Genomic DNA, 14,956 nt, shown 5'->3' on the forward strand with positions numbered 1-14,956 from the left:
AACAAGGTTAGGAATGAATAGCATTAGCTTTTTAAACACTTTTCAATTTTCATATTTGGAAAAAAAGTAAAGATATAGGGAAAAGGAAACAGACCCACATCGTATGGCTTATTGGTGCCCCTACAGGTAGTAGGAATAACTACAATCTCAAGAAATAAGACCAGCTGGTTAAAGCTGAAGTCTGTAAGTTTTTAAAAATCACTTTTTTGTCATATTGGCTAAAACTGTCCCTATGCCCAGACAGCAGTACATATGATACGTAACCTGTGAAAAAAACTGCTTCAATTGGTCCCGCATACTGCCTGTATTTCAATCTGGAAAGAATAATTCGGGACGAGTCAAAACAACCAATCACAGCCAGAGGAGCGTCAGATGGAGTGTCAATCACAGCTCACACACGCTGCGGTAGCCGCGCAGATGCTGTGAGAGGGGTGGAGCTTGGAGGTGGGGCATGAGTGAAGCAGAGAGGGTGGGGGAGTGGCGTGAAACCTGTTTTTCTTCAAATTTTCAGTCGAAGTCTGCTCTCTTCTCAATGTTACAGACTGCAGCTTTAAGTTGCAAAAGTGGCCTTTTTTCATTTGTATCTGGACAGAAATGAGGGCAGTGATAGAAGGGAAAGACATGCAGTATATGACCTGCTGCCTGGTATCAAACAGGACAGTTGCATTAATGGCTTTAATCACTGCAAACAGTATGGTGCACAAAATCCAAAAAGCTCATGCAACCAATCAACTTTATTTGTACCTCTTTAAATAAAACTCACATATCATACCATAGAAACAAATGTAAATTAAATGACAAAAGACCTATTTCACAAAAAGCTGAATAAATAAATTCCAGGACAACAGATAATGTCTGCTTCTGGTCATCTTAAGTGTGTGTTATGTTAAAAAATGTAGGTTCATAAAAGAGAAACTGAGTCCACACAGAAGAGGGATTTTTTAACGGCTTCTGCAGAAGGAGAGAGCTACATTCAGCTACATCTGCTCTCTGGTGGGTTTCCTCAGCAGAAGCCTTTTTATTAGCAGATCATAACACATGGGGTGGGTTACAAAATAGAGTGTTCTTCTGACAAGGCAATTGATCAGGTCATAGGACAAAATGCTCATCTGATTGAATCACAGAATAGAGTGGTCTCCTGATAACTGTGATTAGCCTTGCACAAACATCAGCAATTTTCTACCACCGTTGCATGACAGTTTGCAGTAAACAGAGTGAAGCATCTCATTTCTTCAATGTTCCATATGCACACACATTAACTTTACAATCATCATTGAATAAACCTAACAGTGCACGTCTATCTATCTATCTATCTATCTATCTATCTATCTATCTATCTATCTATCTATCTATCTATCTATCTATCTATCTATCTATCTATCTATCTATCTATCTATCCATCCATCCATCCATCCATCCATCCATCCATATATATATATATATATATATATATATATATATATATATATATATATATATATATATATATATATATATATATATATATATATATATATATATATATATATATATATATATATATATATATATATATATTGCTCTTTAATTCATGTCCAATTTCTGGAACATCAACAACTAAAGAAGTATTTTAACACAACCTCTAAATAAATCTTAATAAACAGAGCTCTTATCCCCATTTATCACTGTTCTCTTGACAACAACCCAATTTAATTCTACTGGAATCTCAAATAACTAAACATCTTTTAGAAACCTCAGAGTATCTAAAAGATACTCCAAAAGATACCCTAAAAGATATGTTTTAACTGTGATAAATGGGGATCCAGAAGTCAGCCTTTTGTTAAGGTTGACTGTAATCCCTTTCCCGAGGTATATAGTACAGATTCAAAGCTATTTGGGATGGATGGTGGAACGGAGAAGGTGAGTTTATCATACAGAGGTTTGTTTCTATGATGGGAGCTCAAATAAACTAAAGATATTGCATTATACTGGAGAATCTGAGTCATTCATGTCAGAATCTGTTTTGCCATTCCTTTCCATCCTCTTACAAAGGTCATAGTGTCTTAATCAAAAGTTTTGTTTTGGATCTTTTTTTTAACCCTTTTGCATGAGATCAACTTGATTTAGAGCTGGAGAGGTAATGATAGCTGCCCATCAGTTTATGTAATTTTAGAAAACAATATGTAAATAAATAACTCTTACAATGGAGAAATTAACTCTTTGTTCTTTCCTTTGTGGAGCAGTGGGCTGCCACTCTGCAGAGCAATCGGGGCTTAAGGGTCTTGATCAGAGAGCCAGAATGGTACACTGTGGGAGTGGGTTTTGAACTCTCAACCTCATGATTCCAAGCCCTACACCATAACCACCACTCCCCATCCCAAAGGTGTCACAGGTTTTTCTTTGAGTTTGAGTTTCTCCCTCATTTTCTGTATTCAGATCAATGCATATTGTTTGTTAAGGACCTAGAATTTGGTTATTGTGCAAATATGTAGAACAAATTAGAGTGAGAGATCTCTGTTGCCATGCATAGAACTGTCTGTGGCATGTACTCACTTAACATAGACCTACGTAATCCTACAATAACATGATATTTACAGTTGATTTATTAAAAAATGCTTCTCCGTAAAAGTCAACAGCAATAACTCCAATAACAAACGATAATTTAATTCAAAATGTATTAATTAAAAATGCTTAACAATTCCTGTAATGAATGAATAATACAATGAAAGAAATAATGTCTCATCTAAACATCCCTCTCTTAACAATAAAGGTTAACAATAACTCTCAACTCCCAATAACAGATGATACTCAGCCTCAGTAATGAACAAAATAATGTCTGTTCTGTAGGCTATTGGAAAAAATAAATTAACAAATGAGCTAATTAACAAAAAATACCTCCTGTGTAGCAAAAATTATTCAAAATGTACCAAAAACGAACAAACATATCAATAGACTATCTTTACTGTCGGAGTCCAGGTGGCTTGCAGGTGGCTTGCACCTCCATTGGACACCGAGACATATGTGCCTGCTTTGCACACTGTGCACAAGGCATCCAATGTGTCTCTCGACCCGGTCTGAAAGCGGGGAAACTTTTTTGTAAATCGTCGGTAAACATACATTTGCGCTTTTGCATGTTGTTGGCGTACTGACAGCCATGCTATCTATATTCTGATTAAGAACAGGGCTGCCCGCACTGACGCGACTCAGGGATTACGTCACACGCAGCGTCGTGCGCAGTGCCCTAGCACCTGTATATTTAATGGTCCAATTAAGGTAATTTAAAAAATCAGAACATTTCCTCACTTTCTAAAAAAAAACCTGGGACGCCCGGACAGGACGGGAAATACGGACGTTTGGTCACCCTAGTTTTGCCCCAAGATTTTTACACAAAAACATAGAAAGCTAGAGCTTGAACCACTGACTAAGTCTCAGCACTGATACAATTAGACTCTATATTTACAAGATCAACAATAATGATGATTGTAACATTAAAACAACAACTCTGGTATCAGAATAGTGTCATTATCAGCAGATACTGTATCTTAATTCAGGTATTGGGATCAGATTGGAAGTGAAAACATGTAGATTATTGTTACCCTATGGGTCTTTTTTTTAATTAAAGGTTGACCACTAAGACAGTCTTAGTGAGAAAACAAGCACAGCAGTAGAGGTTTACAGCAGGATATCTTAGATAAACACAATACTTATCAGATAGTCTTCATCCCTGAGTAAAAACTAACCTCAAAGAAGAAGAAGAAAATCCACAGACCAAGCAGAGCGTCCATTCCTCCTCATCCAGTTCAACTGGTTTGACTTACATATAGTTTTATCTAAGATCAACAGGTTTTAATAAAGAAATAAACTCTGTTAGATCATTAAAACACAAAGTTAAGAAATCTGAGAGAAACCGAGGCTTCGGCTGAGCGTCGACTGGTATCTGTGGGAAATGGTGGAGCTCTCAGGAAGCAAAACTTTTCATACCCACAAACAGGAAATTGTGGGCATGAACGTTTGTGCACCCACAGCTTAAAGACATCAGGTATGTACTGTATATATTAACTTTAGAGGAAATTAAATAAAGATAGTTATGAAAGTTTATACAGGTATTAATATGTTTCAGATCTACACATATTTAGATAAATTGGTTAGAGTATGAGCTCCTGGTGCAACTCGATCAGATATTTTATCTTTCACTTTTCCTCTTTATCCAGCATTTTGTAGAGATTTAAATATTTATCTACATTGTATTTGTATTAATCTATTCTATAGGGAGCGATATATACGTTTAAAACATCATTTACTGTACTATAGCTTTAGGTGACTGATAATTTGCTATGCCTGTAACCTGAAGGGCCTTTACAAAGTAGTAGTATATTTATTTCTATCTCAGTTGTATTGCCTTACTCCCTAAACTGTTGCTCTATACTGATACCTGGTGGATCTGAAACATCAATGCATGATTAGATGAAAAGTTTATACAGTAATTTAACTAATTCTATGGAATGTTGTATCATTTCAGGTTTGAATCTAAACAATTCATGTTTAAAATATATTTGATATCTAATGAATATACAGTCTATAATTTAAATCTGTCATATTAGGAAAAGTAAAATTAAGATGCTGTGTTTCTGATGCTGCTTATTGGCTTGACATTGATGCAAGATTTAAAATAAAACTTCTTTTTTTTTAAGTTTCCAAATTTCAGTGAGCTTCTCTAATGAAACCAGCAGCATCACCCAGATACAGGATCTTATCTCTACCTTTCAAGCAACAAGGATGGTTTCTGAGTCTTCAGTCTTCAGTCTCCTACTGGTGTGTAGAGTCTTATGTTTTCCTTGTGAGAAAGTGTGCCTTTTCTCTTTTCCTCAATAGGAGTGGTTACTTAGAAGCTTTGTTCTAAGATAAAAGGTAGTTTCCCCCTAGGGGATAATATAGATAACATGTCCTCATTGTGTTCAAGATTCTCATGACTTGGGGTGTATGGAAACCTGTTATCTGAAACAAATATCTGTCCTGTGATAAACTAAAGTGTTTCTCCTGGGAAATGTTAATGTATGTGTGTGTGTGGAATCATCTTATATTCAGGCATTGGATGCTCCAGCCTAAGAATCGCATTCAGAGCTGTATGCAGCTGGTTGTGCCATTCTCCTCTGCAGAGTAAAATAAAACCTTTTCTTCCTTGGATATCAACTCTCAGTGCTCATTTTTTACTTCGCAGGTGTTTACGTCTCACTTTGTTTATTGAGGGGATGCTTTGATTTATATGACAGTTCACTCACACCAATGCAACCTTTAACTTGTGACAAATAAATAGAATGTGTTAAATTAAGAGTCACTTTAACATCTATTTGGAGTCTAGTAGATAAGGCAGACGGCAAAAAAAACAATTCTTGTGACGTAAACCATGATAATAATTTTGGACATTGAGAACCAATTTCCATGTTTCATCTTAACATGATCGCTGGAGAAGAGGAGGCAGTTTTGCCAATAAACAGCTGTGAGAACTCTGTTCTCTTCTCTGCAACCCCCTTTTCAGCCAATTTACTCCACAAGACAACTCCCACAGAGGTATGACTGACCAGACTGGCACAGTTAGGGACAGAATATACTTGAACAATATGTCTTTAAATTGTTTCTTTTTTCATTTCATGTGTTTACTGATGAGTAAAGACCTCTTATCTGACCTAAGAGGCCCGCTTTGTCTTCACACATCTCACCCGATAACGCAGGGTCTATCGATGTTTATTGGTAAAAGACACTGAGCCAGGAATTGAACCTGGAACCTTCTAGCTGCAAGGCAACAGTGCTACAAACTGTGCCACCATGCAGCACGCCTCGATGTTGAATATAAGACTTCAAACTAACCTCCTCACAGTAGTATGAGTAACTTGTTAATGTAGCACACGCAGCATTTTGACAAAGGGGACACACATTTGAGAACCATGAAGAGACAACAAGAGTTTTTTTTTTTTCGTCTGTATGATTATTTTTAAACAAGATGCACAATGGTTGTAAAGTCAGTAACGATTAATTGATTACTAAATTTCTTGACATTATTTCAATAACTGAATATTCCAATTAATTGTTTTCGCCCTAAATAAAATACATGAAATCGGTTAAAGAGAACTAAGTACAGGCCTCCTCCATGAGAGAACTATTTGTATTCAGCGTCGTGTTGTGTCTTCAGATGTTTTTATCAGGTTACTCGTGTTGTAAATTCAGTTTCAATTCAATTCAATTCAGTTTATTTATATAGCGCCAAATTCACAACACATGTCATCTCAAGGCACTTTACAGTTCAACCAGATCATACAGTCAAATTGATACAAAGTTTTCTATCTAAGGAAAACCAGTTGATTGCATCGACTCATTGACTCAAATACAATCCCTCACACTAAGCATGCTTGTAGCGACAGTGGAGAGGAAAAACTCCCTTTTAACAGGAAGAAACCTCCAGCAGAACCAGGCTCAGTGTGAGCGGCCATCTGCCGAGGCCGACTGGGGTTCAAGGAGACAGAAGCAGAGATACAAAAAGCAGCTGTAAAAGGCGGCCCCGTCCAGGAAACACACAGCCAGGCAGACGAGCTCCGAGCCAGCTCCCATGCCAGAGGACAAAGAGAGCACATCCACTCAGTCACGGTCAGAGAAACCCCAGGCGCCCAAAGGGACCCCAGAAGCGAAGGCACCAAGGAGGGGCCAGCCCCGGAAATCAGACCCCCACCAAGGGAGGAGGAGAGACAGCCACGAAGAAGCCCCCCAGCCACCGCCATGCCGGTGCCCCGGGGAGCCGCGGGGACGAGTCCGCGGGCCCCGCTGGCAGCCGGCCACCCTGAAGTAGGGCCAGGCACCGAACACTGGCCCCCCCACGGCACAGACCGAAAAAAATATATATATATAATAATAATAATAATAAATAAAGAAAATAACAAAGCGGACACACATTCACACATAACACTCACATCCAATAATACCAGGACCAAAAACCTGGTGACACCGGTGGTCGGTCCCGGGACTATCGGATGACCCAATAAGTGAACCTAAAATCCGGATGTGGGGGGAGGGGAGCGGCGACACCGCCACACCAACCCATCTCATTCCTGCTTCAAGCCCGGCCCCACCACCCCCCAGCATGAGCCCCCCCCGGACCGGGGCCCACCCATCCCGCGCTGGCCACCACACCAGAACCGCCCCCCGGTAAAAAAAAAAAAACGCTTCAACCAGGCACTTCATACCCCTCCATCCAACCTTCTTTGGGGAGAGCAGAGGTTAAAGCCCCGCCACCGGCAGGCCACCTAGGCCCCGCAGCCAGCCCCAGCCAAAACCACGGACCAGGTGGCTTGCTCTTCCTCCAGGCCCCAGACTCCAGGCGGCAGCCGGAGAACAGGGGTGTGAGAAGACCCCGATCCTCCCTGCGCCCGCTCGAATGTGGTGTTGTTGCGTGTTGCTCTCAGATGCTATTAAAACTGGGAGTACCAAGAGGGGGTGTCCGGCACAGTCCACCCCCCCTCCAGGAGATAGACGGTGCCAGCACACCCCCCCCTTCGACATCATGAACCCTCAATGTCTAGATGCGAGAGGGGATGGAGGAGGCCGACCGTGGTGAGGCCCATAAAATAATCCCCCCCCGGTGGCCCTGACCCCCACCCCCCGAAAAATACCCTACATAGATGTGTGTTGTGAAAATGATGTAGATGGAAGTGTCTAAAATGCAAAATAAAATTGGGGTGGGGGATGTCATCAGAAGGTGTGGCCCTCCAGTAACGACCCCCTCCCCAAAAACCTACATGTGTGGCAGAGTGATGGAGCAGGCAGAGGGAGGATTTCGGGGATGGGGAGCAAAGGACTGGGGTGCTTGATGCACTCCCAGGGAGCCAGCTCCCCCGTTGACTCCAATAGGCACCCCCGTTCCCCGAGAGCCCCTCCAGAGAGGGGGGCCCCACCAGTTTCACCACCGTAGCCTGGGGGCACGGGACCGGCAGCAGGACCCACCAGCCAGCCGGGCACGGAGCCGACACCACCACCCTCCCCCCGTCCTGTCCATCCAAAAAAAATAAATAACAAAATAAAAAAAATAAAAAATAAATAAAAATAAATAAATAATAATAATAATAATAACAATAATAATAAAAAAAATTAAATAAAAATAAAATTAATAATAATAATAATAATAATAATAAATAAATAAATAAGGTGGGGGACAACCCCAGCCGGCCAGCCCACGCGCAACACGCAGAGCCCCCACCCCGGACGAAGCCCCACCAGGGGGCAGCACGGACCAGGACCAAGACAGGGAGCCAGACCCGAAGCCCTTCCAAGATCTTCTTCCCTACAATAACAATCAAGCTACTCACCACACAAGCGACAGAAGACATCCAGGCCGAGATCATACCTACTCCCCCTCCCTCCCCTTCCCCCACTTACAGAGTGCAAACCCGTGAGGGGGTAAGCATTTGCCATAGGTGTTAATGTCCATGCCCCCCCCAGTCCAACAGGAATGCTATTTTTCTGACACACAGAAAGGAAACGAATCAAACAAGTTTTTCACGTGTGAAGCTAACTGTATGAAGCAGAAACTTGCAGCAACCAACTCATTTTACCTTTTTGCAACCACAACATCTGCTGAAAGCAGAAAATACATAAGCTACTAAAACCACCACTTCCTTTCAGCAGGGCTGCTGTTCTACTGCCTAAAATGTTATCCAGCGGGGAAAGTTTGAAGAGTCTGAAGTAATTCTAAATAAAGCACTGCTATTTTTTTCTTTAATTATAGTAAAGTAGCCTACATGATTGATCCTACTTTATCTTAATAAACGTTTATGTGGGAGGGAGGTAAATCCTGGACAGCTCTTCAACCAGTAACCAAAAAATACCACACCAATATCTTTTATCATATTCTAAATATATTGTGTGTTATTGTGGCCAAATTACAGCCTGTTTTATTTTCCTAAAGAGTTTTAATTTCCCTGTGAGCTTCATGCCCTTAGTGTGAAGGTCGACAGACGAGGTTTAGTTAAAGCAACCTCAGCATAGAGGAAACCGCAACTTATATACAGAGAAAAGTTGAAAGCTCATTTTAGAAGAAACCAGCACATCACCAGTTTTACTGCGTATCATCAAGATGGCAATGAAAACATCTTTCCTGTTTCTGCTGAGTGAGTAGAATATGTTTTATGATCAGGATTATGCATTTGTTATAAATGAACAGCTAAAATGAGCAAATCTAATTTTGAGTGAAAAGGAAGTCGTTGGTGAAAGCCTGCGAACTGATCTGAGGACATAACAACACTCGCTTTATGTTTCTGATGCTTCACTAAGCTGTAACCTGACTGTCTTCTCTGCTCAGGCCTGACATCACCGCTTTGCTGCACAACACACCAAGGTCAGTAAATATAAGCACAGTTTAAAACTCTCTATGGAAACTAAATGAGATTATGTAAGAACATGGTGAAAAATAATGAGCAGCTCCTTGAAGTTTAATCAGCTCTTAGAAGACTTTCGAACGACGGCCTGGTTTCCTGCTGCTCATATGAACAGAGTGCATGTTTCCTGCTGCTGCAGAATTTTACGCTCTATATTATCTTTGGTTAACGTTGCCTCTGTCAATTATTATTTTTAGGTTTTGCTGTATCTCTCTGAGGAAAAAGTAAATGATTTAGTCACAGATACTTAAATTAAATATTTGTTTTAGGGATAATGATAGCAGCTCTATAAAAATAAAAAACAAAGATATAGATAATTATTAGCAAATAGACTACAATATGTCTCAAAATGATCATGACCCATTGGACCCTTTTGGTCATATATAGTTTTAAGAATATTTATGAAGACAAATGGTTGACCAACTGTTCCCTTGTTCCCTCTGGTGCAGCAGAGACTCAACAAAGTAGCCAGGTGAAAATTTACTTTCAGTGCATCACACATGTTCGCCTCTAGATAATTCACCTTGAATCCCTTTCTAATGAATAGAGCCTTCTAATGCATCTATGGTCATTTTAGGAAGACCAACTATATGGGAATTCAAAAATATATTTAGCTCTAATAACTGTTAAATGCACCTTTACAATGAGGGCAATACAGGAAGTCTGGTTCTTACATAGTCCTGAATCTAACCAAACTGTCATTGACTTATTACAGTTACATATTTACTATTATATATTAAAAAAAAAGGTAATTTATGTCCCCTTGTTTTTTTTCTCAGCTGCTCTGACTGTGAGTCCCAGCAGATCTCAGTTCTTTGAGTTAGACTCTGTGTCTCTGAGCTGTGAGGAGAACAACAGCTCTGCTGGATGGACTGTGATGAGGAACACAACCAGAGGAACCAGGACTCAGTGTGGAAAGGAATGGGGGAAATCAGCTGGTTCTACCTGTAACATCAGTTATGTTTTAGAAAGAGACACTGGAGTTTACTGGTGCTGGTCGTCCAGAGAGGGAGCAGCCAGCAGCAGCATCCAGCTCACTGTCACTGGTAAGATCAGACTGTGGAGTTAGTGTTGATGAAGCTGTGTGGAAATGGATGAAATGCTGTAGTTTGTCTCTCTGTTGAGGTGGATCAGTGATCCTACAGAGTCCTGTCCTCCCTGTGATGGAGGGAAATAACGTCACTCTGAGCTGTCAAACAAAGACCACTCCCTCCAACCTCCCAGCTGCTTTCTATAAAGATGGCTCCCTCATCAGGACTGAGCCCAAAGGTCACATGACCCTCCACCATGTGACCAGCTCTGATGAAGGCCTCTACAGGTGTAACATCAGTGATCATGGAGAGTCTCCATCCAGCTGGATTTCTATTGAAGGTCAGAAGATCAATCAGCTTGAAACTCATAACATGTACATTCAGTCAGAAATTAATGAGATGCACCCAATTTAATTTAGAAGAAAGGGCATTTGATTTCTGTTTAAACAGCAAGTGGGTCGGAAAACTCAGAAAAACCCCAACTGTCTTTCTTCAGTTAGACACTCTTAGAATCATCTGAATAGTGTTTAAGGTGCATTTATATAAATCAGGTATGGATAGAAACTTGTTCCAATCAAAAGTTTTTAATTGCTCAAACCGAATCTGTTTTTATGTAATTTTATGTATCTTGCATTGGTTTGAAACGAATTTGACTAAATTAAAACCAAGTTGAATTTAAATTAGTCCATTCATCTTTTCCCTCATATCTATCTGGGTCCCAATGAAAATCCTCATAATTTTATCAAAACAGGAAATCTACTTGATATCAAACCTTTTAATTGATTAAATTCAATTCAGTTTACTTATGTCACCAATGCACATCACATGTCATCTCAAGCCACTTTACAGAAACAATTCAACCAGATCACGCAGTCAGATTGGAAAACCAGCTAATTCGACTCATTGACTCAAAAGTAATACCTTACACCAAGCATGCTTGTAGCAACAGTGGAGAGGAAAAGCATGCCAAACTTTACCTGTCGAGTAGAAACATTGCAACCGAGGCATCAGTGGGAAGTCCAGCCTGTGCTTTATAAAGAATCCTGTGAAATCACTACCACTAAGAGCAGGGGGATGGACGGTTCAAGAGAGCTATCGCTCTGGGTGAGTTTTTCCCAGTGTATTAAAAAAAAGTATCTTGGATAAATTTTTTTCTCCTCTATTTATGAGGATAAATATGCTGCTTTTGCTTCACCAATGGTCATTTTATACAGCATAAGCTGTTTTTTCTGAGTGGGTAGGATTCCCCTAGGCATGTAAAGTGCCATTTTCTCTCCAGTTTCCTAGCATTTAACGTCAAAATGTGCAACTATGCATTAAATCAGTGAGCCAGCTTTCTATTTTTAACGTTTTTCTTTTTCAAAGTGGTTATGTTGTCTAAGGCAGTATGCAGACAACTAACAACCCAGTCAACAAAATCATCAGTCTGTAAATGTAAAGAAACAGAGGCTGGATCCAAATCAAACCCAGACAGGTCAGTGACTTTGAACAGTTTATTGAACAGCTTGTTTCAATAAAACACGTTACGGGACTGAACCTAAGCAGAGCAAAGAGGCCACATTTCAGACAGGCGGGCAGATTGTGTGAGGCTTTACCAGTTTTTGATCCAGAAGAGGAAGGCAGACAGTTTATGCGAGGTTCTCCAAGTTTGAGTCTCAGAGAGAGGGGAGCAGGCAGTCCGGGCAGACTGATTCAGAGATCCTTCGGTCCAGAGGCAGAGCAGAAAGGACATCAAGGCAAGCAAAGTCAGAAAGTGATCAGGCAGGCTCAGTATCGGATTAAAATCCTCTACTATGATAACCCTGTCAGTATTCAACTCCAAATCAGATAGGAACTTTGAAAACTCAAGCTCCTTGCACCACAGAGGAACTGTGACACTAGCTTGCGTGCCCTGACTTGTCCACCTTCAGTGCTGATCTGCCTGGCTGAAATTGCTAACAGGTGAACCTCAAGGGTTGATGCTGCCTGACCAGCCTCCAATAGGCCCTGCAAGTACCTTATTACCTCATGCAGGGATCATAAGATTGGGTCTACATCTTTTCCCTTGCACCACGTCGAAAATGTGGCCAGCAATAGGCATACGATTTCCTTGTAAAGGGAGCTCTGGTGCTTTGTAGCTTTTATTGTATCAAGGGCTCCAGATCTCTCAAGGGCCGCCAGCACCATTCAGCAGCCACATTGTGAGGAGAAGATGGTATGGAGAAGGATGGCAAATGTGCCCCCCCAATGGTACAGGAGATCTGTTCTTTCTCAGTCCAGCAGACTGAGCAGCAATGGAAACCAGATACTTGAGAGCCACAGAGAGGACCCTAAAGGTCGATAAGATCATTCCGTGGGAGTAGGTAGAAGCAGTGGAAACCGGGGAAATGCATACAGCATCTCGGCAATTCATACATTTCTAAGGATATCCACCTGCAATGGGGTGTTGGCCTCTGCCATGGAGAACCACAAGGGGATATGCAAAAAGATCCACTTGGGCCGACTTCAGTGCAAGATAGATTGCCCTCAACTCCAGAAGATCTATCTGTAAATGTCACTCATGGGGGCTCCATGGCTCCTGGATTGGCCTGCGATGCATAGATTGTCATCAACTCATGTTTTAATCGAGAGATATCAGCACCTTGTTCTGCAGCTGCAACAGTGAGTCCATATGGAGGCTCTTTACCCATCTCTGTAGTAGCATCCCGAGTAGAGTCAAAGCAGAGGCTGCCACCAGCACCCCCTGCAGTGGAATGCAGTTCTGCTCCCACCATAAGGACTGGAGTAAGGAGAGGATTCTCTACATCCTCTCCGTAGTCAGTTGGGTCAGCATGGCAACCGAATACAAGTCCATATCGATAAAAACTGCCTGCTAGGCCAGGATCAGGGAGCTTCCTGTCTGTTCACTGCTGACCCCAGAGCCTCAATGTGGGTCATGAGGATTAAAGTTGTTCGATCTGCCACTTCAGAGGAGGGGTAAAGATGAGCCATCAGTAGAACCAACAACTCGTACACCACACAGTTGAAGGCAAACCGTAGATACTTTCTGTGTTCTGGGTGGATTGGAACATGAAAGTATGCATCCTTCAGGTGTATGGATGTAAACTGCTCTCCTGGACATATCACCTGAAGGACTTTGCATGTACAAAGCATGCAAAAACGCAAGCCTTCGGAAAGCGGTTCAGCGCCCTAAGGTCCACCACTGGCTGAAAGAAACCATCCTTTTGGAATAACAAAAGAGGTGAAGTAGAAACCTTCATTCTGCATACTACAACCTATGCTTGATCTGTGACCAAAGTCACCCTTACCCCTTCTGGGGGTGGAGGCCCGATGGCAGAAATGCAACCTGTACCCTGGGACCACAGTTTTTCATACCATGCATCGCTCCCTGAAGTTCAGGTGCTGTTCTGAAAAATCCTCTTGCCATCGGCCTGCAGCTTTTGTGCTGCATTCTGCCTCCTGACCCAGGCCCCTGGGGGGGCACAGGCGCAGTCTCTTCTCCGGCAGAGTCCCGTGAGGGAATCCTGGCCTGGTGCCAAGCTCCAGCCGCAGGCCCAACTCTGCTGCCAAAACTGTGGAGAAGCAGTGGCCTAAAACTGATGCCACAGTTCCTGAATGTCATGTCTTCTTTGTTGTGGAGCAGGGCATCCCATGGCCTCCCTACCACCACCTCAAGCTTCAGGGGCCTGGCTGGATTGCCTATAGAACTCCAGATCCCTCTCTGCTTCCAGTCCAAACAACTGGCCTGGGATCACCGGCAGCCTCTGCAAACTCTGTCTACAGTTATAGAAGATCGGAGCTTGTACCACCCAGACCTAATGTCTGGTGATCACCAGAGTTGACAAAAGGCAGCCCAGCTCCCTGAAAATGAGCCCAAAGGCCTGCAGGGCAGCATTGTTATTGTCTTGAAATACTAATCTTCCAATGCCCAGCTGCAGCATTTGGGACTGAGCCAGCAGGAGAATGGAGAGTGACTTCCCGTTCTGTGCAATGGGAGCTGTGATGTCCTATGCTTGACACAAAAAGTCTTCCACCACGCTACACTGGGTGCTTGGACAGGGAGCTCTTACCTTCAGCGACTCATCTGGGAAAAACAACCAGGGAGGCAATGCAATGGTCCACTGATGGCATGTGGTCCAGACCATAGTCCCCAGGGTAGCGCATAGAGGGTAGGATCCCCGCATTTCTACTATGGTTTAAGAGGTGCCTAGGATCTGCCCAGCAGCACTGAATTTCCTCCAAGAAGGTTGGAGATTAGGAACCTCAAAAGGAGGGGTCACTGGGGCCCTGCAAAAAAGTGATTTCCGGCAGGACGGGTCACTTCAGCGTCACCCAGGGCAACTCTGGCCAAAGCTGACACAATAATTGCCCATAGATGACATGGGTCCCCTTGTTGAGAGTTAACTGTAGCCATAAGGGGAATTCCCCCAAAAATTGTGACCCTCCCAAATTTTGGGGATCCATCTCCCAACCGCAAGTCTCTGGGAAGGGGTATCCTTGCTCCCCACTCTGAAATGGAAGCCTTAATGGAGATTCCATCCTCCTACA

General features: G+C 42.3%; 1 protein-coding gene across 1 annotated transcript; it reads left to right on the forward strand.

The window, feature by feature from the left end:
• The first annotated feature begins 9,097 nt into the window (after positions 1 to 9,097).
• LOC119798307 lies at positions 9,098 to 13,284 on the forward strand. Its single transcript, XM_038307712.1, has 5 exons — positions 9,098 to 9,131; positions 9,323 to 9,358; positions 10,178 to 10,444; positions 10,524 to 10,803; positions 13,107 to 13,284. Exons 1-5 carry the CDS (start codon positions 9,098 to 9,100, stop codon positions 13,282 to 13,284), a joined length of 795 nt encoding a protein of 264 aa, XP_038163640.1.
• The last annotated feature ends 1,672 nt before the right edge of the window (positions 13,285 to 14,956 follow it).

This window comes from Cyprinodon tularosa, unplaced genomic scaffold, assembly GCF_016077235.1.
Source record: "Cyprinodon tularosa strain WSP-4 unplaced genomic scaffold, ASM1607723v1 ctg1167, whole genome shotgun sequence".
NCBI lineage: Eukaryota > Metazoa > Chordata > Actinopteri > Cyprinodontiformes > Cyprinodontidae > Cyprinodon > Cyprinodon tularosa.